The sequence below is a fragment of the Podarcis pityusensis genome (assembly GCF_964106645.2).
Source record: "Podarcis pityusensis genome assembly, chromosome: 14".
Lineage (NCBI taxonomy): Eukaryota > Metazoa > Chordata > Lepidosauria > Squamata > Lacertidae > Podarcis > Podarcis pityusensis.
This window is the reverse complement of record NC_138039.1, coordinates 26,078,047-26,094,041: the sequence shown is the minus strand read 5'-3', so window position 1 is coordinate 26,094,041 and position 15,995 is coordinate 26,078,047. Positions and strand designations below refer to the sequence as shown.

Here is a 15,995-nt window from a genome sequence, read left to right as displayed (position 1 = left end):
CAGCTCTTGCAACTTGGCATGACAGCACCACCCCTCAGCCCTCCCTCCCTTCCTTTCTCTCCATGCCAGGGCGACGTTGGGGGTGAGCGGGTTCTCCAGAGGCGGTGGACGACCTTCCTGAAGGCCCAGCTGCTGTGCTCACACCCCGAGGATGGCTTCCCCTTCAATGTGCTGCAGGACATGTTTGTGCTCACCCCAGGCGAGAGCTTGGCAGAGACCGTCTTCTACGGGGTCTTCACCTCTCAGTGGTGAGCAGCGAGAGGAGGCTGCCTCTGTGGGCTGCCAGGTTCCCTCGGAAGAGGGCACTTGGTGCATGCCCCATTACTTCTGCATGCCTGTGGGTCCTTGACTGCCCCATTTATATATTTATTGTCGATTAATTTTTATTCATTTTTCAAATGTATAACACATCAACGCCAAATTAAAACTAATACATTTCCCCCCCCAAAAAAAAACTGGCTTTGCACTCAGATATTTCCATTTCTTACCCTTTTACATGCTGCTTATTTTACAGATTTATCTCTAATTAACACCTATTTTTCTTTAGCAAATTCCTCATCCTTCAGCTGTGCCTTTACCAACTCCTGCATATAGATCAAACAAAATTATATCAAATGACAAGTGAGGTTATAGTAGTTTAAATCTTTCATTCCTCTTTCTCGACTGTCCCATCCTTGATCCTCCTTCTCCTTCCTCCTCTCTCCCAGGGACAGGAAGGGCGCTGGGGGCGCTGCAGTCTGTGCCTTCTCCATGGCGGATGTGGAGGAAGCCTTCAGTGGGCTGTACAAGGAAGTCAACCGGGAGACCCAACAGTGGTACACAGACACCCACCCTGTGCCGGAGCCCCGGCCTGGAGCGGTATGTCCGTCACCCAGCGACCAGCTCCATGGGCTTGGGGGCGGGAAGGCCTTGGGACTGATTCTGGTGGGTCTGCCTGCCCTCCACCTTGAAGGCTACCAGGCTGCCTTCGGCTTTTGCCTGAGATCCTGCAGAGGGTAGGGGCTGCCAGAGACCAGTGCTGGACAACCTAAGCTGCTGCTGCCTCTCACCCCCTCACTTCAAGACAGCTCTTTCCTTTCACTCCCCCTGCCCACAGTGCATTAACAGCCAGGCCCGGCGGATGAAGATCACCTCCTCACTCCAGATGCCTGACCGGGTGCTCAACTACCTCAAGGACCACTTCCTGATGAGCAGCCCCATTCGGAGCCAGCCACTCTTCCTCCTGCAGGGTCATGCCCGCTACCAGCAGATCAGCGTCCAGCGTGTCCAAGGCCTGCACCGGGCCTACGATGTCTTGTTCTTGGGCACAGGTGGGCGGTGGCAGCAGCGGCAGTGGCGGCTGGGAGGAGGGAGGCAGGGGGAGGCCCTCTGGCAATGGCTGGAATGTCAGGAGGAGGAAGAGATGGTTCATAGCTGGGCAAGGGGAAGGATGGACCCCCCAAGGTGCTGGCTGCCTCTTACCTGCGCTTCCTGGATATAATATATCCTTATTTTTCTCACACACACACACACACACACACACACACACACACTGCCCATCTGGCTGGGTTTCCCCAGCCACTCTGGGTGGCTTGCAGCACATAAAAATTGTAAAACATCAGACATTAACATTTCCCGATACAAGGCTGCCTTCAGATGTCTTCTAGAAGTCAGATAGTTGTTTATTTCCTTGGCATCTGATGGGAGGGCGTTCCACAGGGCAGGCGCCACTACCGAGAAGGTCCTCTGCCTTCCATGGCTACCAGCCATGATGGGTATGTGCTGCTTCCATGAGAGAGGCAGCAATGCTTCTGCATGCCAGTGGCTGGAAACTGTAGGAGGGGAGAGGGCTCTTGTGCTCAGGTCCTGTTTGTGGGTTTCCCACGATGGGCATCTGGTTGGCTGCTGTGAACACAGCAGGCCAGGCTGGATGGGTCATTGGCTTGATCCTGCAGGTCTCTCCTTATGTTCCTTCTCTCAGCTGGCTTAGATCTTCTCTTGGAAACTTGCTCCAAGCATCCTTAGAGAGGAGGCATCCTACAGAGAGCACGGCTGCATCCTGAGTACTCCTTGGAGGCGCCCTGGGCTGCCCCCTTTCTTGATATTCAGTTCTATCCTGCCTATCATGGAACCCAAGGGAGCAGACACCTGGCTCTCAGGAGGTCCCCCACCCGCCCTGACCAGGCTTGGGCCTGCTTATCTTCAGCAAGGTGGTGGTAGTGACCTCCTCCACCTTCTCCATTGCCTGCGCTGCTGTGGCTGCCCTGTGGTGGGTGGGAGAGACCTGTTTAGGGAAGTTTTTAATGTTTGATGTTATATTGTATTTTTAATATTTTGTTGGAAGCTGCCCAGAGTGGCTGGGGAAACCCAGCCAGATGGGCGGGGTATAAATTATTATTATTATTATTATTATTATTATTATTATTATTATTGCACTCCAAGTCTCTCATTCTACAGCTGGCTTCTTTTTTCTTGCTGCTGCCTTCAGAATTTTCCGTTTTAATTTGCCATGTGTGTTACGATTCTTTAAGATGCCTAGTGAGGGGTCTGAATCAGGCCAAAAAATGTGGGGGAGGAATTAGAGACTATGCTGAATTTAAAAGTGGGAGAGTGTTGCAGAGTGAGGCACATCTTGTCTTAAAGGCTGTTGATGGGATAGCCCAGGGTTTCCCAAACTTGGGTCTCCAGCTGTTTCTTGGACTACAACTCCCATCATCCCTAGCTAACAGGACCAGTGGTCGGGGTGATGGGAATTGTAGTCCAAAAGCAGCTGGAGACCCAAATTTGGGAAACCTTGGTATAGCCCAACCTAAGACTAGCCTGGCCACAAAGGGGAGTCTGTGCCGTTTCCACTTACTCAGAATAGCAGGCAGGAAACATGCCCAACAACAGGAGAGAGAGAGAGAGCAGGCTGTTGGGTATCTGGGAAGGCTGTTGGCCGCTCTTGGTTGGGACCTCCAGACTTCAAACATGCAGGTTTTGGTTCTCTGTGGCTGGCCCTGGACAGGTGGGGAGGGAGGGAATGGAGCTGTTCTGTGTGGGACTGGCTGGCAGGTGGGAGACAGCTGTTTGCCCTGGCCCTCATCGCTGGGCTCCCCTTTCTGCTTGCAGATGACGGCTGGCTGCACAAGGCCGTGGTGATGGAGCAGCAGGTCCAGATCATTGAAGAGATCCAGCTCTTCCCTGCTGGGCAGCCTGTCCTCAAGCTGCTTCTGGACCCTGCCCAGGTAAGACAGAGGGGCATCCTGGGAAACTCCCGTCAGCATCCTCGTCAGAAGAGGGAAGTCGTCTACACGAGAGAGAGAAGTGGCCAGTTTGGGGATTGTGTGCCTTCCAAGAGGACTCAGCCCTGAGCTTCAAAGCAAGCGTTCCCTCCTCAGTGGCTGCTGTAGATCCACCCTTGCCTTGATCTGCGTGGGCACCTGGGGTCTCTGGAGGGAAAGGTGTGTCATACCTTTCCTCCACTCCTTCCCAGAAACATTGCTCTGTGCTAGCCTGGACTCAGGCAGATACTTCTGAACCAGCAGGGACCCCCTTAGCTAGGCACAGTGGGCAGGACAAGGGCTGGTTTGGAGAGCTTCTGTTGCCTGGTGGCCAGCTGCTCTGCCCACAGGGGTCAGGTGCTGCATGACTGGCTTGTGGCCGCTGGAGACCCTCTGACAGGTGACCTACAGGAGGCACGGTGGCTCTGCTCTGTGGAACGAGCCTGACTTAGCTCCTCCTGTCTTCCCCGCAGGGCCTCCTTTACGCTGCCTCCTACACTGCGCTCGTCCAAGTGCCGCTCTCCAACTGCAGCATGTACCGGACCTGTGCCGAATGCATCCTGTCTCGGGACCCCTTCTGCATCTGGAGCGGAGGGGCCTGCATTCTACTTCTCCCAGACCGCTCATGGCCCCATGCAGGGTAAGTGCTTCTTCCACCAGGCTTAAGTGGGGATGCCCATCTCCTTCCTCCCCCTCAACCCATGGGTGGCCTCTGCCCCCTCCCTCCTTGCCTCTCCCTTCACCATTGCTGCCTCCATCTCTCACCAGGCCCAGCTGGCTTCAGGACATCGAAGGAGCTGATGCCACCCAGCTTTGCCAGAAGGGCAATGGGCAGCCCAGCCGCTCAGCCACAGGTAAAGAACAAAGCTGGGGTGGGGGCTTTGAGAACTCTGGCAACAAAGGAGGGAAAATGAGATGAGGGGTTACAGGCACTCTCTTTCTGGCTCTGTCCTGCCTGCTGGCCTAGAGTCTCTCTGGCAACTTATTTATTTATCACATTTATATTCCACCTTTCCCTCAAGCAGCTCAAGGTGGCATACATTCTTCTGTTCCCCGCAATTTTATCCTCAGAACAACAACCCTGTGAGGTAGACTAGGCTGAGAGACAGTGACTGGCTCAAGGCCACGCCCAGTGAATTTGATGGGTGAGAGGGGATTTGAACACTGGTCTCCCAGGCCCCAGGCCGACACCACACTGGGTCTCCTGGGCTCGGCTGCCTGGCAGCCTCCCTGTGGCACCCGGGGCCTGACTGGTGGGTGTCCCTTCTCTCCCCTCTGCAGAAGAGCCCCCGTGCCAGGCGGTGGTGATCTTGGGCTCCAGCGCTGTGCAGACGCTCCCTTGCCCGCAGCTCTCCAACCTGGCTTCTCGGCACTGGCTGCACAATGGGGTTGCCATCAACACCTCGGCTGTCCTGGTGCTTCCCGAAGGAGAGCTGGTGCTGATGGGCAGCCCGGCCCAGGCGGGACGCTATGACTGCTGGTCGCAGGAGGGCGGCTTCTGGCAGCTGATGGCCAGTTACTGTGTGCGGGTCGAGCCCACGCTTGGAGCCCGGATCGTGCCCCTCCAGAACCCCCTGGAGACCATCAGCACCTCCAGGAGCGTCTCGGCGGCAGCGGCGGGGAGCAGCATGTCAGCTCTGCTGGAGGGCAAGACCTACTGGACGGAGTTCCTGGTGATGTGCGTGGCCTTTGCCGTCACCGTGACGCTCCTGACCCTCTTCGTTCTGCACCGGCACCGCAACGCCGTGAAGACCTTCCTCAAGCAGGGCAAGTGCACCAGCGCCCATCCCAAGAAACCCCGCAAGATGGGGCTTCCTGCAGAGAACTTGCCCCTCAACGGGGCCCATACGCCCAGTGCCATCCTAGACCACAAGGGCTACCAGGCCCTCCATGACAGCCACGCGGCCAACACGCCTCTGCATGCCGCTCCGGCGGCGCAGCCCAGCGTGGCCTTCTCGGAGTCCGACCGACGCCCGCTCAGCGTCCACGAAAGCGTCGTGGAGGTGTTGACTCCCGCCCAGCGGCCGCGTGTGCGCCTCGGCTCCGAGATCCGGGACTCAGTTGTATGAGCCGCATTGTTGCATCCACAGACCCTGCTGTGCTGAGCCTTCCGAGGAACCAGGATCTTCTGGTGCCCCCGCCCAAACCAGAACTGCCCTATGGACTGTGAACGGACAGAAGAGGCCCTGCAGTGTTGGGCATTTGGGCTGCGTCCTCTCGCCCTGCGCTGGGGCACCTGTGTCTCTCTGCGCTGCCCTGGACTCCTTGCAAACAATGGCCGGAACCTGCAGAGAGCAGAGCGGGCACTCCTAAGCCTTGAGGAGCAGGGGTGGCCTGCTCCCTGGCTGCTGCAAGGATGCTCAGTTGGGCAGAAGGGGAGACACTTTGGCCCGGGCTGTCGTCCTAGGTCAGAGGAGCCAGACCCAAGCCCCACTGGGCTGGGGCAGGACGAGAGACTGCAAGGAGGCTGCAGAAGGAGGCCCTGTCCTTGGCCTGCCCAGTTCCTGCACTTCCTTCCAAAGAGAGCACCCTCTGGGCCAAGGAGTGGCACCTGCGAGCTCTCTCAATGGGTGGGTGTGTTGTGTTGTGTGCATGGGGTGGAGTCTGGCTTCTTGTGAACTCTGTGGGGTTAGGGGGAGAACCTGTTGAATGTTTAGGGTGTTTGCTTGGTGTGTGGAAGTGTGAGAGTGGGGCTCAGGTGCCATGTTGCAAGCGGGGAGGGACACACGCCCACCAAACACAGATACCAGGCCTGCCCTTCTGACTCTTGCGCACTCTAGGTTTGGCTGTCTGCCACTGTGAATTCTGCCTGGGCTCCAGCACACAGCTGCCTCCTGCCCAGGCCAGGTATGTGGAAGGGCAGATCCTGGCTTGGCCCAGCAGCCCCAGCGCACCCCCACGCTTCCCACAAGTGCACTTGCACAAGCCTTGTGTGTTGGTTGTGTTTATTTTTACATAAAAGTTGACGTCTCCTTTGACAATGGCTTGAGCCTGACCTCTCTCGACGCTGCCCAGCCTTGTCACAGCAGCCAAGGCTCCCTGATCCCTGCCTCTCAACCCTCCCTGGCAGCCCCAATGGCTGGGTGTGTGCTTTGGAGCCTCCAGGTCCCACCAGCATCCCTGTGTGCCCCTTGAAGTGCTGGGAGCTGTGGCACATACCTATGGGCAAAGCCTCAGCCTCTACCACCAGGGGAATCCGGGCAGAATGGCGGCTGCTGCTGCCCCTGTGGGCAAGGCAGCAATCCTCCCCACCCCCCATCTCTTTCTGGCTGCATGACTCAAAGTGGTTCCGAAAGGGGCAAAGATCAAAGGGTAGAAGGAAACAGGTGGAAGGAGCAGGGGACAAGCCTTGTTGGAGGAGGCAGTAAAGGAGCTTGCTCCAGCAGCCTTCCCCACTCTTGTCACGAGGGGCAGATGCAGTCACTTCTCCTTGCACTCTGCCAACCTGGGCTTAGTCCTCTCTCCACTGAGGGGGTAAACAAAAGCAGGCCAGGGGACTTACAGGTGCCAGGTCCTGAGTTTTATTAGTAGCAGTGTAGAAACCAGATGAGATCACGACAGGTTTTGTAAAAAGAGGGTGGATATTTAAGGCTTTTGGAAACAGCCACCAGCCTCGGGATTGCAAGTGCGCCCCCCAACCCCCCGCCAGCTCAAATAACTGGCCAGAAAATTCAGATCCAACACCCCAACCTGCCAATATCACAAGTGGGCCAGCAGTGTTGACTGTACTTGTCTTTGCGCCAACGGCTCTCCCAACAGCTGATCTCCAAGTGGGGAAGGTGAGAAGCTGGAGTTTGCAAAGGCATGGGCAATCGTTAGGAGCTGCTGTCCGTTTCCCAGGGTGCGAAAGCCAGTCCAGGGCTCACAAAGAGACAGGCACAGTTGGAGGCAGTCCCTGCTGCAGCAAAGGCACGGAGGCGGTGGGAATGTCAGTGTAGGTACAGCAGCACCAGGGAATAATGATCGTCGTCGCCCGGAATAGAAACCTCCTTGGAGTGTGACTTCTCTGATGCAGCCGAGAAGAGTCCAGTGCTCAGCACTCAGCCGGGATCTTCCCTGTCCCAGGCTGCAGTGAAGCAAGAAGTCAAGAGTACAGACCATGGCTCCCAGCATGCCTTGCTCCACACCCATCTCCTCAAGAACAGTAGTGTGGGGGTGAGGCTCAAAGACACCCCACCCTGTCAAGAGCCTGGTTGCTGTCTGGACCTAGAGCCTGGGTGGGGTTGCAAGGCAGGATCTTCCCCTTGGCACAGCTGTCCTCGGGTGGCTAGAAAGAAGTGGTTTGTTCCCTCTGTAGAGAGATGGAGGCATCTTCCAGCAGGAGGGAGAAGGAGGGAGGAATCAGAGCACAATTTTGAAGGAACTGGGAGAGAAAAGGGAAGAGGAGGAATAATGAGTTTGATTTTGCAAACTTGGGACCGCAGGAGCTCGTAGGCAGAATACTCCCAGAGCAGGCTCCTGAAGCATTCACACATGCACACACCCCTGGCTGTGAGCTAGCTGATCAACCAGGGAGCAAGCCCAACCCCAAGTGAAGCAAGGGAAGGGCAGAAGGTACCTGGTGAAGTCTGGGGAGCGGGAAATTATGTGCTGGAACTCGGAGAGGTTGATGGTCCCGTCTTTGTCGATATCGGACTCCTCCAAGATCTGATGGAAACAAAGGAGCCTCGTGGGGCAAGAGCAGCAGCAGTTCCCAGATTGGGCCGACTTTCCTCTTCACCCCACCCAGGGGGAGAGGTGAGAACTCGAACCCAGCTCCCCAGCAGCAGTAGCCCCACCTTGGCTGGTACTCACGTTCTGGATGAGCTGGTCCATCTCCATGGCACTCAGCCTGCTGTCCTCGCCTTCCCCCGTCAGGCAATTCACCAGGTTCTCCAAATCCTTCTTGTCAAGAGTTCCATCATCATCAAAATCTGGGGGTGCGGGAGGAGAACGGACCATTAATTGGCACTTGCTGAGCTTACCAAACTTGCCTGCTCCCGGGGGTCCTTTTATTTGGAGTGGGGAGGCCTGCTTTGCTTCTAAGAAAGAAGCAGGCCACGTTCAGCAAAGCTCTGAGGGGTATTTTAGATTTCTCCACTGCTCTGCTTTTGAGAAGGGACAAAAGGATACTGTAAGGGATAGCAAGGGGGGGAAGAAGCAGCCCTGCTGTGTAGGGCAGTCCTGGAGAACCAAGTTTGCAAAATCAAACTCAAAATCAAACCTGTGGCCCTCAATATGTTTCTGGGTAATCCCTCACCCACTGGCCGTGCTGGGATTCCAACCAAGTCTGAAGGAACATGGATTCTCATATATCCCTGGTGTGGGGGTCAAAGAGGCAGAGACCACCTTACCTCCTCCATGGAAATGACCACCTAGGTATCCCCAGGCAGGAGCCTAAGAACAACCTGCTGCTTCAGGCCAATGGCCCATCTTGTCCAGCATCCTGTTCTCACAGTGGCCAACCCGGTGCCCCAAACGGAAGCTCACAAGCAGGACCGAAGCACAAGAGCCCTCTCCCCTCTTGTGGCTTCCAGATACTGGCATTCAGAAGCATTACTCTGCCTGACCGTGGAGACATAATATACCATAATCACCTTAGTAGTGCTCCTTGGGGACTCAAAGGCCAGCCCAGGCTACTTCAAATTGAATTTGAAAATTGAATTGAAATTGAAATACTTTATTGTCACTTGTACAACTTGTATACAGTGAGATTACACGAGCACCCCCCACTCAGCTCTCTTAGTCTTAATTCCCCTCGTTTACTGAGACACACACACCAAACCCGAAAGTCAGTTGCCCTGTTGTTATCTTTTCTTTCAGCAGCCTAACATCCCACAGATAGAAGCTGTTCTTTACCCTGTTGGTGCAACTAATCATGCTTCTATATCTTCTGCCTGAGGGCAGGAGATCAAGAAAGTGCCGGCCAGGGTGTGAATCATCCCTAAGAATTTTCCTCACTCTCCTGAGGCACCGTTATTCCGCTATTTCATCCAGTGGATTCACGGGACAGCCCATAATATCTTGTGCTGTATTCACCACCCTCTGTAGGCACTTCCTATCAGATGATGTCAAACCAGCATACCACACTGTGATGCAGTATGAAAGGACACTTTCTATTGTTGACCGGTAGAAGGAGATCATCAGATGTTGATTGACATTGTTCTTCCGCAAGACTCTGAGGAGATGGAGTCTCTGTTGGCCTTTCTTAACCACCTGGGTTGTACTTATTTTCCAAGTAAGGTCTTCACTGAGATAAACTCCTAGGAATTTAAAGGAAGAGATTCTCTCCACACAGCCCTCCCCGATGTACAGCGGGGCTAGTTATCCTCTCTTCCTCCGAAAGTCCAACACCATCTCCTTTGTCTTGCTGATATTAAGGTGCAAGTTGTTCCCTAGGCACCATGTAGATACTTTTTGGACCTTCCCTCTATACGCTGATTCGTCTCCACCTGTTATTAAACCCATTATGGTGGTGTCATCCGCATAGCTGTCAAGTGTCCCTTATTTGAAGGGACAGTCCCTTATTCCAGCGCCATGTCCCGCTGCTGTCCCTTATTGATGGATGTCCCTTAAATGATGTCCCTTAAATTTCAAAGGAAGCAGCTCCTCTCCCTCCCTCCCTGCCGGCCAGGGAGGAGGGAGGCTCCAACTGTGGAGTCGTCTAAGAACGACTGGGGGGTGGAGCTTGCATGCCTTGTGTGTGGCTAGTTAATGCAAGCTGAGGGGTTTTTTGAATGCTGGACGCCATTTTGTTGCACGTGCTGCTGCAAACTTTGCAGTGCAAAGCCAGGCTGGGGAGCCATCTTAAGTTGAGGCTGCATAGGCCTTGTGGTGCATGTGATTCAGATTCTATTCAGTTGAACCTCTGGTTACAAAGTTGGTTGGACAGTGTTCTCAGAGCTACCAGCATGAGTTTATCTAGACTGCAGGAGGACAGGAAGACTGGAGTGCCTGGAACAGGTGAGGCTGCAGGTCCCTTATTTTGGCTGCTGGTCCCTTATTTTCAAGGCTGCTGGTCCCTTATTTTCAAATCTGTAAGTTGACAGCTATGGTCATCCGCAAACTTAATAATTGCAGTAGATGGGTCAGAAGGGTTTCCCATTGCTCATCAAGTCCAGCAGTGCCCAGGCAAGGGAGATAAAAGCCACTTCCCAACTGACCCCTTCCTAACATGGGGTAAGCAAGGAGATATGCCACCTCCAGATGTAGAGAGGGTCCTTCACCCATGCCTGCTGGTAGCCATCAATCCTCAATTTTTTCTAATCCTTTGACCAAGCTGCTGGGAAGCCAGCGTCATCCTGTCTTGAGACTTTGAATCCCAAAAGCTCCTTTTGCACACTGTGTGCCAATCTGTATCCCCGCGCGGCTCTGCATTTCAGCTCTTTCAAAGAGAGTACAGCTGCACTCTCGACTCACAGAAAGTCTCCCAACAAAGTGCTTCCGCTTTCTCTGTCGCAGACTAAGCCCCAACCAGGCTGGAACTCACCAAAGATGCGGAAGGCGTAATGCGATTTGATCTCTGGCGTTGCAGAGTCACTGAAGACGCTCAACATGTCCAGAAAGTCCTCAAAGGACAGGCCGCCTTCCCTGTCATCCGTGGTAGAGAAGACGTGGCAAATGCGGTGCCGGAAGGGGTTTGCCTGGAAGCACAAAGAGGGGAGGGGGGACTGTAAGGAGCTTCCTCCAGTGTGTTATCCAAAGCCAGTGCAGGTGGAAAGGAACAGAAGGCTAAAGGCACCCCAGCAAACTGGCCCTACAGATCTACCCGTGGCAGGGATGGAGAAATGTGTTGGGCCCTCCAAGTGATGCTGGATGTCCCCTGCCCCCAGTGATCATCTCCAGCCTACACAACCAATTATCAGAGATTAGATTTATTTGCAATACTTACATCCCAACTTTCATTATAAATGATTTCAGGACAGGTCCCAACAGTAAAAACTACATAAATCCAATCAAAAATTGGGACAAAAATCTGCAGCTTATGGTATAGTACAAAGATCACTCCCCTCATGCTCCCTCTTCACTATACAGGCCTAAACTCAAAAGACCTAGAGGAAGGCACCAGCTGTGACTGTTCCACAACCAGGGTGCCACCACCGAGAAAGCCCTATCCTGAGTCCCAGCACCCAGGACCTTGTTTTGTGATGGTACCCCCAAGATGGCCATCCTGGCAGATCTCAAATCACAGGCTGGACAATACAGGGAGGGATAAGACTGCCTTCAGAGGTGGGCTCTGGGCCCTTTAGGGCTCTACATATCAAAAACAAAACAATGAGTTGGGCTCACTAGCAAATAGATGGGATGTGCAGCCCAGCCACAGCTCTTGGATGCACCCAGCTGCAGTCTTCTGTACGGGTCACAGAACAATATACATGTATCCTGTACAGACCTTGCCCAGGGCCTCTCCTGAGAGGCAAACAGTGTTCCCCTCCCCTCCCAGCATACCCGCAGTTCAGGCAGCATCAAAATCTTGCTCTTGGGGATCCTTGTGGTGAAAGCCTGATCCCGGTCTTCCTTGGGCAGCAGTTCACTGAATCGCTTGTGGGCCCTGGAAGAGAAGACAGCGGGCAATGCCAGCCAAGTTCCTTCCTCCCTGGACGGATGCCCTGCCCAGCTGGCGCCAGCTTTCCATCAGCCCTGCAGCACCAGCTCCTCCTCTCTTTGGTGGGGGGGGGGAGGGTGTTTTCCCTGTGCTGCCCTATGTCTGGCAATGCCCTCCTCCTCATCTCACTTATCTACCCACACTCAGCTTGGGGAATTCCCACTGTCATCGCCACATCCCTCCAGGTGAAACTGCAGGTGCCTCTGAACCCTTGAGCAAAGTCCGCCTGTCAACCCAGGGCTGAGGCCAGGGTGAGGGGACTGGACCTTGGCATTCCCAGGGGAGAGGGAGGGCCATGGCAGCTCAGTGGTGGGACACCCAGTTCAACCCCTGCTAGTATCTCCAGCCCCTCCCTGTGCCAGTAGAAATGGCTTGGCTACCTTAAAATCAGAACTGCAGAGCGGAGCGGAAAGGGACACCAAGGGTCATCTACTCCAACCCCCTGCAATGCTCTTGGGAGTCAGGCAAGCTTGCTCAGCAATAGCAGGGTCGTTGGGAAGCCTGTCTCCCCACCGCTTACACCCAGGCACCCTAGAAAGAGCCTCACGAAGGAGGGGGGATATACTCACAGCAGGATCTCTTGCTTGGTCAAGAAGGTCAGCTCCTAGGAAAGCGGGACAGGGTGGAAAGGAGGGAGAGAAGGTTAGTCTGCTGGAGAAGAGGGGGAGAGGGGTCCCATCATGCCCCCCTCACCAGTCTGCCCCGCGCCCCGGGGCTGCCCTCCAGACGTGGCTGGACTCCGACTCCTCCCAGAAGCCTGCACCATCTACGGGCAACAGGGATGAGCTGGAGTCCCGCCACATCTGGAGGGAAGCCCCCTGGAGGGGGGCAAGTTGACGCCCACACACAACTTCTGCCCCTCAGCTCCACCCCCACCCCGCCAAGCGAGAAAGGTTTAGAGAGCCCAGCGAAGACGTCCATAGGTCCCCTCCCCTACTCGGACGAAGGCAGCCCAGCGAAGGGATGAGGCGGGAGAGGGTACCTGGTATTCCCCCAGGAGGTCTCGGGGTAGGCGGCTGCCGGAGGCCCCCATGGCGACGACGGTACAACTTGAGACAAACTCCGGGAACTTCCTTGTCTCCTCCTCCTCCCCACTCCCCTCGACGGGACGTCACTGTCGCCAGGCAACCACCCCGTAGCCCCGCCCATTCTGAAAGGAGGCAGGCGGAGCCCGGCATGGCCCGTTGCGGGGAGTGGGGGTGTCCCGGGATGCTTCGCTGCTGGCAGACTCCGAGGCATTCCCTCCTCCGCTCGCCGGCCGGCCAGTTAGGACAGGATGGATGGAGGCCCCCTCTCCCACCGTTCCCCGCACCAGATAAGCTCCGGCGGTCGGAGCCGTCGAGGGGGAATCAGCAGCGATGGCATCCCGCACGGTGGCCAAGCCGGTGATGGGCTTCCTTCCCCAGATCAGTCGACGCTGCTGCCAGTCCCGCCCGACGACCGCGACTAAGGAAGCGCCGCCCGGGACGCGGCCACGTGGCCCACCGGCAGTCCGACGTGAGCAGCACAGCGGCGGCAGGTGAGGAAGAAAAGAGAGGAATCCGGCCGGACTTCGTCTACGGCGCCCAGGAGAGGTAGGAGGCTAGGAGCGGGCCGGGCTGTGTTGTGTTGCTTGTGGGGCAGCAGGGAGGCTGCAGTCTGGGCCCTGGGCGGCGTCCCCTCCTGGCAATGCTGCTGCGGATCCCCCAGACGGCGGCCCTCTGGACGCGACCCGGAGCACGCCGGGCTTTTTCGCCAACAGAGGCTGGGGCTGGCGAGCCCCCTGTGCGTTAAGGAGCCCGAGGGGGACGCCATGGTCGAGGAGTGGAGGGCACCCACTGGCGCTGCCTGGACTCCCAGCATGAGGAGCTCCCCCCATTTCTTGTTCTTTCAGGAAACGTACAGCCCAGCAGGGCCACAGAGCAGCAATGGGGTGGGGAGTTTCATCCTTCACACTGACCCAGTAAGTCTGCCTTTGCCATCCTGGTGCCTCCATATGTTTTTGACTACAACTCCCATCAGCCCCCAAACATCTAGAGGGCACCAGGTTGGCATTTGCAAAGGAAGGGCTGGTGGTGCCAGCCTCAGACTCTTCCTCCACATATGTTTGGCCTCCCAGTCCAGAGCTGAGTTACCCAGCCGAACAGCAGGCACTGAAAGCCACCAAGAACAGCTCTTTGGGGCTTCATTGTGGCTCTCTCTAATGTGGGCTCTTCTGTCTTTCTTAGTTCTATTTCAGAGCAGCAGAGGAGCCTCTGGTTGCCTCCGCCCTAACCATGGAGCTTGGCCCCACCAGCCACGAACCTCCAAGACCCCAATCTCAGAAGGGCTCCGATCTCTCCCCTGCAGAGGTTTTTGCCTATGACGAGAGGGACTTTGTGCTGAGTGGAGTAGAGTGGCAGGAAAACAGAGGGAATCGTGGACCCCCTGTCCACACCATGTCCCGCTTTGACAGAGTTCTTCAGTCAGGCTGGAAGGACAGACAGAACCGGGGACTCTTCCGCTACTACTTGGAGGAGCTGCAGACCCGGATCCTGCCAGGGATGGTAGGATTTGTGGCCCAGCTGAACATCCAAAGGGGGTCAGAGAGAAGGAGACCCCAGGAGATCCAAAGCATCCAGCAGAGATTTGATCCCCAGCAGTTCAACTTCAGCAAGATCCGGCCTGAGGAGATTCTCTTTGGCATGTCCAGGGGCCAGACTTCCTCCAGGCCCTGCTTGGCAGGTGCTCAGATTCCGCCTGGCTCTGCCTTTGTCCTTGTAGTGATCAATGTCAGCCCTTTGGAGTTTGGGCACATCCTTCTTATCCCTGATCCCACACTCTCATTGCCACAGATCCTTACCCCACAGGTCGTCTGCTTTGGCCTGGATGCTGTCCTCCTCAGTGGCCACCCTGGCTTCCGTGTGGGTTTCAACAGCCTTGGGGCCTTTGCCTCGGTCAACCACTTGCACCTGCATGGCTTTTACTTGAACTGGGAGCTGCTGGTTGAATCAGCCCCCTGTGAGCCTCTCCTGCCCGAAGCAAACTTCTATCTGCTGCAGGAGGTCCCAGTTCCCTGCTTCGTCTTCTATAGTGAAGGGCAGCAGTTAGAGGAGCTGGCACAGCGTGTTTGCCAGGTCACCAACTATCTGGTAAAGAAGGAGATCGCTCACAACCTGTTCATAACCAGGGGTGCTAAACCAGAGGGGCCCATCCACTCAGGAGCCCGACCTGGAATCCGGATCATAGTCTGGGCCAGGAAATCCTGTTTTGGTACCAAAGAAGAGTCTGCCTTCAATGTGGCTCTCTGCGAGCTGGCAGGGCACCTGCCCATCAAAACTGCCCAGGATTTTGAGAGTCTCACAGAAGCACTGGCCATTCACACCCTTCAGAAATGTCTCCTCCCAGACTCTCTGTTTTCCCAGCTCCAGTGTGAGCTGGTGGCCCTCCTCAAAGAGTGATGTCACAGGGATGGTTGTGCTTCTGGAAATTCTGCTAATGTGTGCCTGTTCAGTAAGGAGAGAGACCTCGTTTACCCACAAATGCCATGGTAGGAGGACATGCAAAATTGCTGGTCAATAAAGCATAAATTCAACTGAATTCCCGCCTTTGTTCATTTGACTCACAAGCTGTAACACAATATTTGCTTTCCTTAAAGCGCTTACACAGAATCAGACCATTTAGCTCAGTATTGTCCACCCCAGGAGTTGCCAACATAGCCAATTAAGGGAATCATAGTCCACATCTAGGTGGGCACCACGCTTGTTACCCCTGGTCTACAATGTCAGGTGTGAGCTCTCTAAGGTATCAGATAGGAATCTTTCCCGGCCCCACTGGGAGATGCTGCCCGCACTTGAACTAGGAATCCCGCTCTGTACTGTTTGAGTGCTAAACTGAATATGTGTGATCCCTAAGCATTCCCAGTTAGAGCCCCTGTCAGTGTAGACAATACTAAGCCAGATGGACCAAGGATCTAATTTGGCACATCCTTAATTTGACATCTTCATAAATAAACTGTTGCAAAAAAGTAGGGTTGTATACAATGCCATGCTACTGAAAGCCAGGGTGGGATAAGCATGAGCCTTGGGCACTGGTTGTAGAGATCTTGTCTATAGAAAAATGCCCTAGTATTGCCTGAGCCACCCCTGAATAACAGGTTCTGCAGCTGTTGGTGGTATTTATTTGCTCAGTACACCTCCAATTAAGAACAT

At 55.2% G+C, this 15,995-nt stretch overlaps 3 protein-coding genes across 5 annotated transcripts in view; 2 read left to right on the top strand and 1 right to left on the bottom strand.

Annotated features, from left to right (window-relative positions):
* Positions 1–6,223, top strand: part of SEMA4B (semaphorin 4B) — a 35,731-nt gene extending 29,508 nt beyond the window's left edge. For all 3 annotated transcript variants that reach the window (XM_080982127.1, XM_080982128.1, XM_080982129.1), the window contains 7 exons: positions 70–248; positions 708–858; positions 1,097–1,310; positions 3,091–3,206; positions 3,716–3,882; positions 4,011–4,096; positions 4,524–6,223. In XM_080982127.1, coding sequence (XP_080838253.1) covers positions 70–248; positions 708–858; positions 1,097–1,310; positions 3,091–3,206; positions 3,716–3,882; positions 4,011–4,096; positions 4,524–5,311 — 1,701 coding nt within the window. In that variant the 3' untranslated portion in view covers positions 5,312–6,223. The remainder of the gene's footprint in view (positions 1–69; positions 249–707; positions 859–1,096; positions 1,311–3,090; positions 3,207–3,715; positions 3,883–4,010; positions 4,097–4,523) is intronic.
* A 524-nt stretch (positions 6,224–6,747) lies between these two features.
* On the bottom strand, positions 6,748–12,962 carry CIB1 (calcium and integrin binding 1). Its single transcript, XM_080982258.1, has 7 exons — positions 12,809–12,962; positions 12,396–12,430; positions 11,670–11,772; positions 10,711–10,864; positions 8,037–8,155; positions 7,801–7,889; positions 6,748–7,605 (listed from the first exon to the last, which is right to left on the bottom strand). The coding sequence occupies exons 1-7, from the start codon at positions 12,857–12,859 to the stop codon at positions 7,584–7,586; spliced, it is 573 nt and encodes a 190-aa protein (XP_080838384.1). The 5' UTR covers positions 12,860–12,962; the 3' UTR covers positions 6,748–7,583.
* A 517-nt stretch (positions 12,963–13,479) lies between these two features.
* GDPGP1 (GDP-D-glucose phosphorylase 1) lies at positions 13,480–15,384 on the top strand. The gene is given in 3 exon segments (XM_080982268.1): positions 13,480–13,509; positions 13,511–13,768; positions 14,034–15,384. Coding segments are annotated over 3 exon segments (1,485 nt in total). The 5' UTR covers positions 13,480–13,494; the 3' UTR covers positions 15,246–15,384.
* The last annotated feature ends 611 nt before the right edge of the window (positions 15,385–15,995 follow it).